Source organism: Protopterus annectens, chromosome 1.part0, assembly GCF_019279795.1.
Source record: "Protopterus annectens isolate FY-2018-M chromosome 1.part0, PAN1.0, whole genome shotgun sequence".
Classification (NCBI taxonomy): Eukaryota; Metazoa; Chordata; order Ceratodontiformes; family Protopteridae; genus Protopterus; species Protopterus annectens.
Window position 1 is genome coordinate 1,404,055,563 of NC_056725.1, and position 13,949 is coordinate 1,404,069,511.

General features: G+C 40.5%; 1 protein-coding gene across 1 annotated transcript in view; it reads right to left on the minus strand.

The window, feature by feature from the left end:
• The window catches only part of PPP1R14A (protein phosphatase 1 regulatory inhibitor subunit 14A), a gene marked incomplete in the record, with an annotated part of 636,488 nt that overhangs the window by 196,550 nt on the left and 425,989 nt on the right, over positions 1-13,949 (minus strand). The window contains 1 exon segment of the mRNA XM_044067304.1: positions 10,052-10,132. Within this exon segment, the coding sequence (XP_043923239.1) occupies positions 10,052-10,132 (81 nt within the window).

The window sequence follows — 13,949 nt, forward strand, 5'->3', positions numbered from 1 at the left end:
TCTGATCCTTAAGCCAGGCGTGCCTACGAATAACTGAACCAGTGGCAGCCACCCTAGAAGAAGCCTGTAAAGCATCAAAACCACATTGCAAAGAGTGCTTTCCCACCTGTTCAGAAACATGCACTAAATCCTGCAATTCTTTACATGCTATGCCCTCTGCCAAAGCATCCACTTTAGATCTTAGCTGAGAAAGGAGGAAATTCTGATACTTCAACATATGAAACTGGCAGTTCAAAGCTCTCATTGCTAAAGTAGAAGAGGTATACACCTTCTTACCCCATCTATCCAAAGCTCTAGCTTCCTTATCCAGAGGAACCGGATTCTTAACAACAGAGGCTCTAACACCCTTAGGCCCCTGACTAATAGTTTCTGGGTCCGCCCTAGGACTCTTATAAAGATATTTATGAGCCTCAGGCACCCTGTAATACCTGTCCGGTTTAACTGGAGCAGGAGGCACAGAATCTGGATTAAGAGAAGCTTCCGAGAAAACATCCGAAACAACATCCAAAACCAGAGGAATAGCTAAGGGTCTATGCTGTGGTAAAAACAAGAACTCCCTAAGTCTCTTCCGTGAATCAGAGTAATCTGTCCTTCCCACTTAAAATGCTCCCTCATGGAATGCAGAGTTTCTGAAAATGAAAAATTCTCTGGAGGAGAAGCAGAAGGAGTGGAATCCTCTGCATCAGAATCAGAATAAGGAGGGAAATCTAGAATGCCCTCAGCAGAAGACTCTGAATCATCTGAGGCCTGCTCCAAACTTTCCAACTCTGGCTCCATCCTGGGCCTCTTATCAGGAGGGGGCATAGAACCTCTAATTAAAGTAATCAAATCCTCTGCCATTTTAAGCATGTGCTTTTTAGGCATAGACCCTGAAGAACCAGAACTGACACCAGAGGAAGGCAAAACAGACCTGCCCTTAGAAGGAGTCTTAGAAACAGTAACAGAAGGCCTAACCACCTTAGGCATAGAAGGGAGAATAGTAACCTGAGAGGCCCCTTCAGCCTGACCTGCCTCCTGAGAGGCCACATCATGTAAAATCAAAGTTTCCCCCTGGGACTCAACAGAAACTTCAGCCGGATCCACCTGTTCAGCTGTAGCTTCTAAAGATCCGGCGTCCGTAACGGACGAATCATCCTGCCTAGGCTTTAAAGATTTGTCCTTGCGCTTCTTAGTAGAAGCAGGCGTCGGAACATCCGACGGCATATTATAATTACACCTCTTGCCAAAGACTAACCTAGCGCAATCTAACCTCCGTTTTATAGTGCGCTTATTAAACCTAGCACAAAACCGACACCCAACTACATCGTGCTCCGGTCCCAAACAAGGAATACAAAGCGAGTGGTAATCCCTATGCGGTATCTGTTTCCCACAAGAAATACAATTATTCACTTTTCTGACATCCGGTAAGTAACTGAGGCAAGAAAAACAAAAATATTCCCCAACGGGTACTTAGCCCAACTTGGTATCGGTCTGAAACTCCAGCGAAAAATTTCAGAACGCCGAACGGCACTTGCAACGCTGCTTCTGCATCGGACCATGCGGCAAAAAAGACTGAGGATATGACGTCGGTCATGCGCCTTTATACCCTGACGCTCTGATGTCAGATCTAGGCGCCCATGACCGACGTCAGCCTAATACTTTGGTATTCGGGCCGACCGAGGACAGCGGACTACCCGTAAGTAAGGACTGCAGCAATGTGAGATGAAGAACATCTGCAGGAGGCTTGGTGGGAATGGGCATTCTGTGCTTGGATTTTTAGGGTCCTCTTGATACGGGCATCTTTTTGAATATCCAGACCTGTGGTCATGGATCAGACCTCTAGGGGTGTTCTCCTTAAACAAGACCATAGGGTGATCATCTTGTCCTCCCAAAATGATAAAAATGGCCTCTGAAAACAGACATCTATGAACTGATGTCCAGTGAAAGTTAAACAGAGAGGCTTTGGCTAACTAAAGGCATTTCTTTATCTGCAGGTGCATTAGCAGCCTTCAAAGGAACTTTATCAGAGGCCTCCAATAACGGAGATGCATGAACTAGGGGCTGAGAATGTACCTTATCAAGTATCCACAAGATACTGGACTCAATGGAGGAGAATTAGATGTTTCTTACTGTTAGACCAAGCAGGGAATCAGTCTTAGTAAAATTTCTGAAGCTGAAGTCCTTGAACACCTTCTTAAGCTGCTTCTCTATATACTTCAGGGGGCCATCCAAGGCTAAGAATGAATAAGAAGATGGCATCATGGCACAAATTAAGGCACTGAACCTCTTCAAGTTTAAACAATTTTGAAGGGAATTAAATGTTTTGGGTGTAAAGCCCTAGAAAACTATCACTTAACTGTTGAGATATGGTCCAAGGCAGAATAATTAAAGATTGTGGAACTCCTTACAGGTAAATTACCTACCTCATGTATACTTGCTTTTCTTCTTAGCAGTGGACATAGCTCTTACAAACTATCGTCATCCAACACCACTTACATAATGCAATTCTCATTGTTGCCTCACAGCAAGAGGTTCTCCCATTCAATTCTCAGCTTGGGTTGGGAGTGCCTTCTGTGTGGAGTCTGCATGTCCTCCCCGCGGTCGAGTGGGCGTGCCTTTGTTGAAGGTTGGGCATTGGGCTGGCAACTCGACACCATAAAAAACAACTGCCAATCATTAGCGGACTGGATTTCTGCTGTGGCGACCCCTAACCAGGAAAAGCCGAAAGACAAAACAACATTACAGAAACACACTAAAGGCAAGAAAAAAGCTACACAAAAGGGTATGTTTATCTGTACTGTGCTCTTGGTCAGGCCAATCATTGCTGGATTACAGACACTTCACCAAGAGTACATGTGAAACAAACTGCCAAAAAAGACCTGAAGATGGAGCAAGTGAATGTCAGCTTCATAAAGAGAACATACTGATGTGCTCTGGGGGATCACACTCTGCAGTAATGCTACAAGCGTATCACTGACATACTATGCCATACCAAGGCAAAGACATGTTCAATGGCAGCTGAGAGGTCAACTTAGCCATGGGTTAACAGAGCCAAAGGAGTTTTGGGTATTTCTAAAGGGGGACAACAATGGTGTTAGGATCACCTCTGCCAGAGTGAACACTGGCACAAGGACTGAACAACCCTAATGCATCTCCCTGAATGGTGCACCAAATGACTAATGGCTGTGGAAGTCTACTGAAAAGCAGCAACTGAGACATTAAGGAGGCTGACCACACTATACACTGTTTATGTTTTGTTACAGTAGCATCATGTATCCAAGCACATCAGGATAACTATGGAAATTTGTTGGAATTGCATGTCAGACAGTGAATGGCATTCTGCCACCCCTCATCATGGGCAGTGAGAGTATTCAGCCTCTAGTGGCATAATACCTTTCCAGTGGACTCCTTACAAGGCACAGTTATCCACCATCTCTGTCACATGACACCAAAGTTCTAGTGCACCAGGCCAGAGGAGTGACCCCAGGTCATGGCCAGATAGTGCTATCTGCTACATCAACAGAAGATGCAATTCCTGACACAGATGATCTGTCAACCTATGTCTCCCCACCGTTTACACCTTGTGTGATATGCCCCCACATAATGCATGCAGGCAATGTGAAATTTTCCCTGGTCACCTCTGCTGTAACTCACTCCACCACCTCTTCCATGTGACATATGTGGTAATGCCTGATACACAGTTTTGCCCAACCACTCACTGACCAGCACAGCCAGATATAAACACCGCATGCATATCTGTTCTGTGCGACACTGCACTGTCATTCTGTGCGCATGAATGCCCATAGGTCTGGACTACACATGCCTACTTTGCCTGTGCTGAATTACTGTGCTCACTGACATCTGTAGAAGGTTGTGCAGCAGCTGCTGCTTGCTCCTGTTCTACTTCACTCGCAACCAATGGTGTTTATGCACCTTCTGAGCTGGCCACAAGTGTGCATATGTCTACACCAGTACAAAAGGTCCACCATGTCCTTTTCTGCACCAGCATGTACTGTAGCATGCAACTTGAGGGGAGGACATCCTGCAGGCTATGGCAGAGTCATACTGAATTGTCCCTCACACATATCAAAGTAACAGAAGGGGGTTTTGAGAAGGTTGAACACAGTCAGTGCTGCAGGTTTGTGCTTGGAAGGTGCTGTATAGAACTTTGGTCTCACTGTGAATTCTGTATAGATGTATTTAACCAGGGGTCTAGTGGGTATGCAGCATCACCTGTAACATCATCAATGTGGATGTGTTCAGGGTTTGCTACATTCAAACACACTATGAACCCAGTCATATACATAAGTATTAACCGCAGAGGCTGGACTTGCCAATCAGATGGCCCTGTGGAATGTCACCTTCAATGCGTCAGTGATACAGCTCACATATCAGCAGCATATGTAAAGCATGCAAGCCACCCAATTGATGGGTAGACAGTTATTATCCCATGTGCATCACACGCTACTTTGCAGTTCACAGAATAGTATTACTTCCTGTTTACAAGCCTTTGAGATTGTGGACCATATGGGGCCTTTACTATTATATGTGTGCATCTGATGATACCCAGTGCCTTGGGGTAACAAGCAATGTCATAAAAGGCAACAAGGATGACCGAGCTCTCTTGCAGTGTTCTAAAACTATACATGCTTATCCACATGTAAAAGCATTATGTTGAAGAACTTGTCAATTACTCTAGAGGGGGAAGTATACAGAAGAGCTTAACATATCTCCTGCTGGCCCTGCCTTAGTTTCCACAGGTACAGAAAGGCACATGTTCCGATAACTTTATGCACATGTCATGTCAAGCACAGCTTGTAAATTGTTCTCATCTATTCAAAAGCCATCAACAATCTTTTCACTGCAAAAGATATGGCAAGTCACCTACTGGAGGTACCATTTCATTTAGTGCTGGGTGCCACCCCACTCATACCAGCAGGAAATGGTAGTGCTACTCACTACTGCATGCTGTCACACAACTGATTATGCCAATGTTAGCATTTGCTCTACCAACAATTTCAATATTTTCTGAGAGATTTACTCTTTTATAGTCGGGTGCACAATTTCTCCAACATAAAACTATGAACAGAGGTTTATGCTCACCAACCATACATTTGTACATCATTATGACCTCATTTCTCTACCCAGTTTAATTTGCATGTCATTATATACCTGTCTGTGTAGATCTTCTGCAGTACATTTGTGTTCCCTGCACTGTAGCACAGCAAGGTACTACAAATTACTACCCATTTGTGTCTGAACAATCTCCACATAATTGTGTGATATAAACTGTGCAACATGTCTATGAATCCAAGCCATTAGTTCCAACACTGCTGAAAGGAAATTACTACTATTCTAAAAAAGAATCACCTGTGCTTTAAGTTGAACTGTTAAATGCATAAACAATCATGCAGCAGAGCTGTAACAAACTTCACAGACATATAACCCCTACTGGTAAAAGAAAATGGAAAGCATATAAATAGGTTTAAGGATAAGAAAGAAAACATCTTTCACTAAAAAGATATACCTTCTACATATTACTGAATCAGGATGAATTCATTTAAAACAATGTTTTAAATAAGTTTAAGTCAAGGTGATTATTTTGGTTAACATAATTTTATGCTTTTCTTGGTCTTTTCAAAGTTTTATTAAATGACGTGTCAAACATATGCATAACTGCACAAAAACTAAAAACAAAATGCACATTCTTGTCCCCATGTTCTTAACAGAGTATATATAAACCATTTACTGGCTTAGAAACAAACAGCACAACTGAACAGTTCTAACTGGCATAGAATAAAGTATTAATAATGAATCAATATGAAAAAGAAAAACGCACAAAACTCGCAAACTTTTAAAAACGAAAACTAATGTTATCACAAATGATTTTCCAGTACTGTAAATATCCACAATGATTAGCAATTCCTGCAACATATCAGGGAAATGAAAGCTACACTTGGCATTTTATTCTTGGGGGACATCCTCCACTCCCTCATATTTTGCATACATAAAAGTTTCATGATTGCACAGATTGCACAATCATGAAATCAGCGGCTATGTACTACTCATTGCCAGCATTATTACAGTTCTATGTAGAAGTGTTTGTTTTCCTTCAACTTTGGATGGTTTTACACCCGTGCTGAAGCCTTCATTAAAGTGGACCTGGACTTGGAGCATGCTTACTAAAGATCTGCTATTCAAAACACTACTATTAATAAACATGATGAAAACCTTAAAACAGATCTCAAAATCAAAACTGCTATTTCAATAACTCTTTTTGGGCATACAGTTAACAAAACGGATGCTTTCACAAGCTTCAGAAAAAATCAGAGTTTGGGAAATTGTATGATATATGACCACAGAATACACTATGAAAAGACTAAATAATGCCACAGAACTTTCTTTTGAACTGTGGTCATGATGGATGAGCAATTCAGGACAGGCATAAGAAAGAAAATAAACCTTTAAACTGTCTCCTACATGGGCTTTACTTGTCTGAAATATCTCACTACATCATGTGGGCAGTGTCTGCATATCAATATATTAGCAAGGCAAAATATAAAATTCACACAGTTTTCAGAAGTTGCCAGAAGCCTAATACTCCAAAAGTGATTTAACCCAAGTCCATCTGAGACAGTCTCGCTTCACAGTTTATTTTTTAATAGGTTTTACTGCTCTTAATAAAAATAAATAAATAAAAAAACTGTTCACTGCAAAATGCTGTCAGAATTGCTACTATACAAATGAAACAGACTACCCGAGCCCAGCTGAAACCATTCTGCTTTGCAGTTTTCAGTTGTAAAAGATGTATGGTTTATAAAATAAATGAAAAATAGTAACTAATAAAATATACTTGCTATGGTTATGATAATAAAAAATGTACTATATTGCTCTTAAATCTGTGCCACCTGAAACAAGGCTTTCCACAAGAGTGTTTCCTGACATAACCTGATACTAGAAAGAGCACTTCTCACTCATGCCAGAGAAGTATCTTAATACATCATGCTTAACATAATATAACTCCTCTTCAGGGATACTCTGGATATTTTAGTAGAAAGTTATCTCTTGCAGAGTTAGAAGTATTACACTTCAGCAATAAATGGGGCAAATATTCCTCTATGACCTCTCTGAGTTGGCAGTGTTCCAGGTGGTTACTTTAAATAACCACTTTCTCTACACATTATCATAAGACGACTAATCTCTCACCCTGAACCACTTAAGCTTCCTTCCATACGTCTACTTACAGTTCATTGTCCTACTATACAGCATGCATTTATACTGCTAAGAAAACCTTGTTTCTTTCCAAAGATTACCTCCATCCTCCTTCCAAAAAAAAAAAAAAAAAAAAATTTAATTTCAACACCTCAGACTCATTTTTGTCAGTGTTCATATATTATATTGCACTTCATTTACAAATGGTGTACTTCCTAATTTTGTAATGTATCTTGTATGTATTTGGAAGGCTGTAGATGCCACGTACAATGAAGCTTTTCTTTCCTGCCCTCCAATAAAAAGGGTCTTGCTGTCCCAGCTGGACTTGACCAGTAAACCAAAGCAAATACTTACTTGTACTTACATTTTTTACTACTAACCAACACTCCTAAACAGTATTAAAACAAATGTGTATACATGTATGCATTTTAAATCAGTATCCACAAGATACTGGACTAAAAGGAGGAGAATTAGATGTTAATCTGATGGGTTCCTTTATTTTGTTCACAACATGCTTACATGATTTCTTCTGCTTTTAATTCTGTATAATGAAATACATATTTATCCCCAGCACTTCCACAGTTTCTCAAAGCCATGCTGATATAAAAGCTTCTTTACCTGCATTAGCCAAGAATCTCTTCATAAGAAATTAAATGGTGTAAAAAGAATGTATAAAGCGTCGCACAGATGTAATCCTTTGGTGCACGAGTCAATTTAATCTATTGACTTGTATGACTACAGACTTTACATATCAATAATTAAGTCCCACCTCAAATAAAGCTTGTGAAAGGACTTCAGTAGTTTCAGTAATTTTAAGATTACCAATTCAATTTGTCATTTCAGTTTGTTTGTCTTTTCAGCTTTTCCCAGTTAGGGGTCGCCACAGCGGAACTCTGGTCCGCTAATGATTGGCAGTAGATTTTTTTATGGTGCTGAGTTGCCAGCCCGATGCCCAACTTTCAGTGAAGGCACGCCCATTTACGCATGCTTTTCGGAGGCCACTCGACTGCGGGGAGGACATGCAGACTCCACACAGAAGGCACTCCAGCCGAGAATCGAACAGGAGAACCTCTTGCTGTGAGGCAACAATGCTACCGCTGTACCACCGTGGCTTTCAATTTGTCATTTCAGTATTTATTTATTTTATATTTGTTGACCGGGTTTGTCCGACGGAGCTACAATTGCCCGTTTTCATCGGAGACCAGAGGAGAAAATCTCCAACGGAAAAATAGAAATTTTACATACTGAATACATATACAATAAATTCATCAGTACCACAGATTACTGCATTACAGTACCACATATTACATTAATCAGTACCACATATTATTGCATTACAGTGTCATGCATTAAACTGTGGCAAGTTAAATACATTCATCAGAGGGACACATCCATAATTACATATTATATACACAATAGTGCAATAGTTACACAGCTGAAATATTTTACTAGTTATGTTTGTACAGTGACGTACCAAGAGGAGAAGACTAAGTTTGTTTATTGAAGGGACGGAAGAGAGAAGGGAAGCAGAAGGTTATAGGTGAGTGTTTACAGGGGATTAATTACATTGGCAGGTCCATTTTTCATGAAGGTATTTTTTGTAGCGGTTCTGAATTGATTGGAATATTCAAGGGATCTTATATCTAGTGGTAGGCTATTCCGGGCCTTGGAAGGATTAAAGCTATAGACTAGGTAACCCATTTTGGTCCTTGGTTTCTAGATTTTTAGTAGGCATTGTTCAGAACTGTGGAGTAATCTAGTGGGTAGGTAATGAGAGATTAGAAATGAGCTAGTTGGATAGAGGGTTTTTAGAGAATGGAGTGAATAATTCTTTCATGCAAGGCCCACTATACTGACATTTTTTGGCATGCTCTGTTCCCTAATCAGTCTGTAAATATTTGCTAGAGATTCCGTTACTGTCCTAAAGTATCATTGTTCATTTTCCTCAATGTCTGCGCTTCTCACCTGTTTAATTCACTGCACCTTCTCCATTAGTTTTTGTCATTTATGCAAAAGGGGAAAGAACCCAATATCTTTCCTCAGCCCATTTGCATCTACAGAGATCTCAGGATTATGTAAGTTCTGCAGTTCCTTCCCAATCATCCACTCCAAATTGCAAATTGATGGGCCTTTTGACAAAGTCCAGTGCTTCCACAGGACTAGTGAACACCAGTTTTTCTCCTTGTGCAAAGATCATTATAAACAATGGATAAAGTAGATGCCATTTAAGCTGACAGCTTCAGTACTCCCTCATCACTGGCCACATGCCATTACAGCTAAGCATAGTCTCAAATGAATAGTCATAGTCCACAAACACATTTTCTTCTCCATTCAGTTGTTTCCTTAACTGCCACAGATGTTTCTGAAGTCGCATAACTGGTGTGCGTGTGTCTCTGTGCCTGTGTGTGTCTCTGTGCCTGTGTCCTGCAGCAGAATGGCCTCCTCTGGACTCCTGGTTCAGCAGCTGCCAGCCTCCGAACAGTGCCACCGTCCAGTGGAGTCTCACTTCCATTTCACTCCAAACTCTTCCTACCGTGCTAAAAGATGTTTCACTTCAAAAATATTCTACATATGTGAGAATAACACAAATTAAATGCCAATCTAAATGTATATTGTGTTCCAAAGTAACATACTTAGTAGAAAATACACACAATATACGTATGATCACATATACAAGCATAGCCTTCATTAAGGCTGAAGTTCATGTCAAGTGCAGGAATCCAATTACGAAAAGAAAACTGCAATGTTAGTTTCATTCAAAACAAATATTAAAACCTAGACTTAATTAGGGAGTATTAGGCAATGTCACACATCATCAGTGTGGCTCCAAATAGTAGCATTAAGTAATGTATTTACGTACTTGTAGTTTTTGGGACCTTGCTTCATTACTTTCAAGGTCTAACAGGTCATCGATGTTAACTTCTTCAGGCATATCAGTTTCCTGAAACACAAGGAGGAGACATTAAACATTACATTTGCAGCAATGGCATCCAGTGAATATATTTAAAAAGCTTCCTTATTTTTAAGTACATTTTATATAGCAAATCCCTAAAGTTTGGAGTACATTTATTTTTGCATTCATTTAATCAAACTAAGCCTGTGCACACAGCTCTTTGATGGTTATTCAGAAGAACCAGGCTAGCAAGTATAGTAGATGCGCGGACCAAACAACCTTGATACTGAACAAAAGAGACCAGCACCCGGAAGGCAAGAGCAAAAAGTTTTAATGAAAACCAGAGAACCAGACCGGTTTCAGCAAAGTGCTTTCATCAGTGGTTGACTCAACCACTGATGAAAGCACTTTGCTGAAACCGGTCTGGTTCCCCGATTTTCATTAAAACTTTTTGCTCTTGTCTTCCGGGTGCTGGTCTCTTTTGTTCAGTATCATTGATGGTTAACCAGAATGCTGGTAATAAATTTAATCCTACTACATATAGCACTGCTTCTCCATAATAAAAAAAAATGCAATAGAATTACATTGTAAAACTCGACATTTCTAAAGAAATGAGCCCACTGCCAGATACTGTATAACCAAGCTTACCCATTTTACTCTTTTCACCTGTGACATTATGGAGGACTACAAATATAAGTTATTTATTTATTATCTATTTTGACAATGTAAAACATGCATTTGCAAACTCCGCAACAGAAATGTACACTTTTCAGGAAAGTATCACGTAAGAATGCAGAAAATGCTGTTTTTCAAGTGATTCATTTTATCACACGGTACAGATTAAACAGCATAGCTCTGGTTGCAAACTCTTCCTTTAATTCAGAGCAGCACTTCATTCCTAGTAGTCCAAGGAGTTTTATCCATCTTCCTGGCCTAGTGTACAGAATGAGGGCTGCAGTATATTTACCTCCGAGTGCTTAGACAAATCAGTTTCTCCACACACACTTTACGGTACACACTGGTGGAATGTGTGGCATCTTACCCTAGTAGTGGTGTTATGATGCATTAGAAGCAAGTACAGTGATCTCCTTCTCTATCTGTTCTTCTTTGTCAAGAGGTTATGACAGTTGTCCACGTCTCTGCTCTTGTTCACTCAGTAGAGCACACTAGGGGCTAAATGTTATTACGACACTCTTGACTATGAGACAGCATCCTAATTCTGGACACAAAATGAATTTACTCTCTGAAACCGAGAGAAGCTCAGTATACTATTCCTGGAACAGACTACCTTCGGTGTGGCAATAACATTTTATGCTCAAGGCATTTTGCAGTTCTCATTTCTGTAAATTTAGAACACTCCGTAAGTATATAGAACCTTGAGTCAGAAAACCTGTACATACTTTGGACAGTTCTTCCTGTTATTGTAAGAAGCTGCAGAATAAATAATGCAACCCCATCTTTTTGACTTGAGTGGACAGTCCTGAGCAATAAAAATACACAGTAACCATTTCTTTGCTTTTGAGTACTCTCACATAAAACTCCAATGTTATTTATCTCTTTCGTGAGCTTCTTGTCTTTAAACATAAGATTAGCTTTATTTAGTTTACATGCAAGTACTAGGCTAGTTGCACTTGCGGGCCACTTGAAGCTTTGCCAATTTCCCTTTTTGTGCTCAAAATAAACAATCCTATATGGTTATAGATTGTCCTTACCCATTTCTATGGTCGATAATTACATATTACCCCTAATAAGAACAACTGGGATCATACCACAGATAATTTGAGGGGACCTATGCATGGGGTAAAGCATTTAGGATCTGCCTCTATTTGCAGTACAGTGGGCAGTTCTGGGGTAAATTTTCTGTTTCTCATCCATGTAACTTGTGCTTGAAATGTCTTTTCTCTAAATGTCCAGTAATACTGTTATGACCCTCTCTCTAAAAACTATACTCTCAGACAAATAGTGTAGTGACTGGATCGGCTGCCACAATTTTCAGGACCTCTTGAGTTTTTGCCTTGAGAATGGCAGGGGAAGTAAAATCCAGCTAAAATATTTTGAAAGAGGCATTAGAAGTCAAGTGTCTCTGTAGATACGTAGGACATAAAGCAGCACAAGACAGTTTTCTGCAACACAGTCTGCTTAACTCAGCAATGGCAATATGACCTTCTTGGAGTTGAAAATAAATCATTTACTTAAATTGTCATGCTCTGCTGTTTTTTTTTTTCCTACAGAAAGCAGGTATTTGTGTGTGTTTTGGTTTAAGGACAGCAGACTGAAATTCGTCCTAGAACTGCAACCTACCTCAACAATATAGACAGTAAAGTACAGTTGTGTACCTACCATAAATGTAGATGTTTGAGTGTATTCACTGTTGCAGTCATTACAATTGGGTTATCCTGCTGGCAGGCTACCCGCAGTCGACCTGAATTCCAAAGTCTAGGTCCGGCGTCAGTTGCTGTCGCCTCTTCCCTGACGTCAGTGCGCCAGGGGTATAAAAGATGCAGCCAACACCATTTTCTTCAGTTTTTCTTGCCCCAGAGGTCAGGTGCCCCTAAAATGGTAGGCTAAATTATGCTAATAAGCATGCATGCACAAAACACAACTTTTCCTTCATCTACAAGCAAATGCACCACATAGGTTGTATAGAGTAGGAAAGTACAGATTGGTCCCAGCAAGAAAAAAAGGGGGATGGTGGGAGGGTAACCTGGACTGCAACAGTGAATACACTCGAACATCTACATTTATGGTAGGTACACAACTATACTATGTTCATCGTGTTTCACTGTTGCAGTCATTACAATTGGGTTGAATCCCAAAGCTAAGGTTGAGAGGCTGGAGCTAAATAGGATTAGGAGAAGCCATCAGGCCCTGCAGAACTGCAGTGACAAAGCCTGCCCTGGATTTAGAGTAGAGAGGTAGATGACAGTGCTTTGTAAAGGTATGCACTGAACTCCAAGTTGCAGCCTCTAAGATGTCTTTGGTTGGTACTCCTCTGAGGAAAGCTGCTGAAGTGGCTGCTGCTCTGGTTGAATGTGGCCTAATGCCCTTAGGCACTGATTTGCCATGCTGTGAATAGCAGAAGCAAATGCAATGGCCTATCCATTTTGAAATAGTCTGTTTTGAGATAGGCTTTCCTTGTAATGCTGCAGCATATGCCACTAGAAGTTGTTCAGTCTTTCTGAAAGATTTGGTTCTGCCCAAGTAGAAACGTAGCAGTCTCTGAATGTCCAAAGTATGCAGAATTCTCTCACCCTTATATAGTGGGTTTGGATAAAAAGTTGGCAAATGAATTGTTTGGTTAAGGGCCACACTGGACACTACCTTAGGCATAAATGTAGGGTTTGTCCTCAGCGAAACCCTGTCAGGATGGAAAATGATAAAAGGTTCCACAGCCATGAGTGCCTGCAACTCTGAGACTCTTCTAGCGGAGGTTATTGCTAGGAGCAGAGCTGTTTTCCAGGATAAGAATTTTATATCAGCTGCAGAGGCTGGCTCAAACAGAGGCAGTGTGAGTTTTTCCAAGATATAGTTGCGGTCCCATGCAGGTATTGGTGCTCTCCTTGGAGGTCTTTTTGGCCCCTCTGAGATACTGCCTTAGTAACGGATGAGAAAAAATAGGTGGTTCTGTATTGTAATGAGCTGAAATGGCAGAGGCATGAATTTTAATTGATGAAAAGGAAAGGCCTTTATTCCAGCATCTCAATTAAGTATTGCAAAATCTGAGGAATATTTGGAACAATCGTGTCAATACCTTGTGCTTGGTTCCAAGCAGAGAATCTCTTCAATTTGTCTGCATAAGATTTTCTGGCGCTAGGCCTCCTGGCATCCAAAATAACATCCATCACTGCTTTAGAGAGAGTTGTGT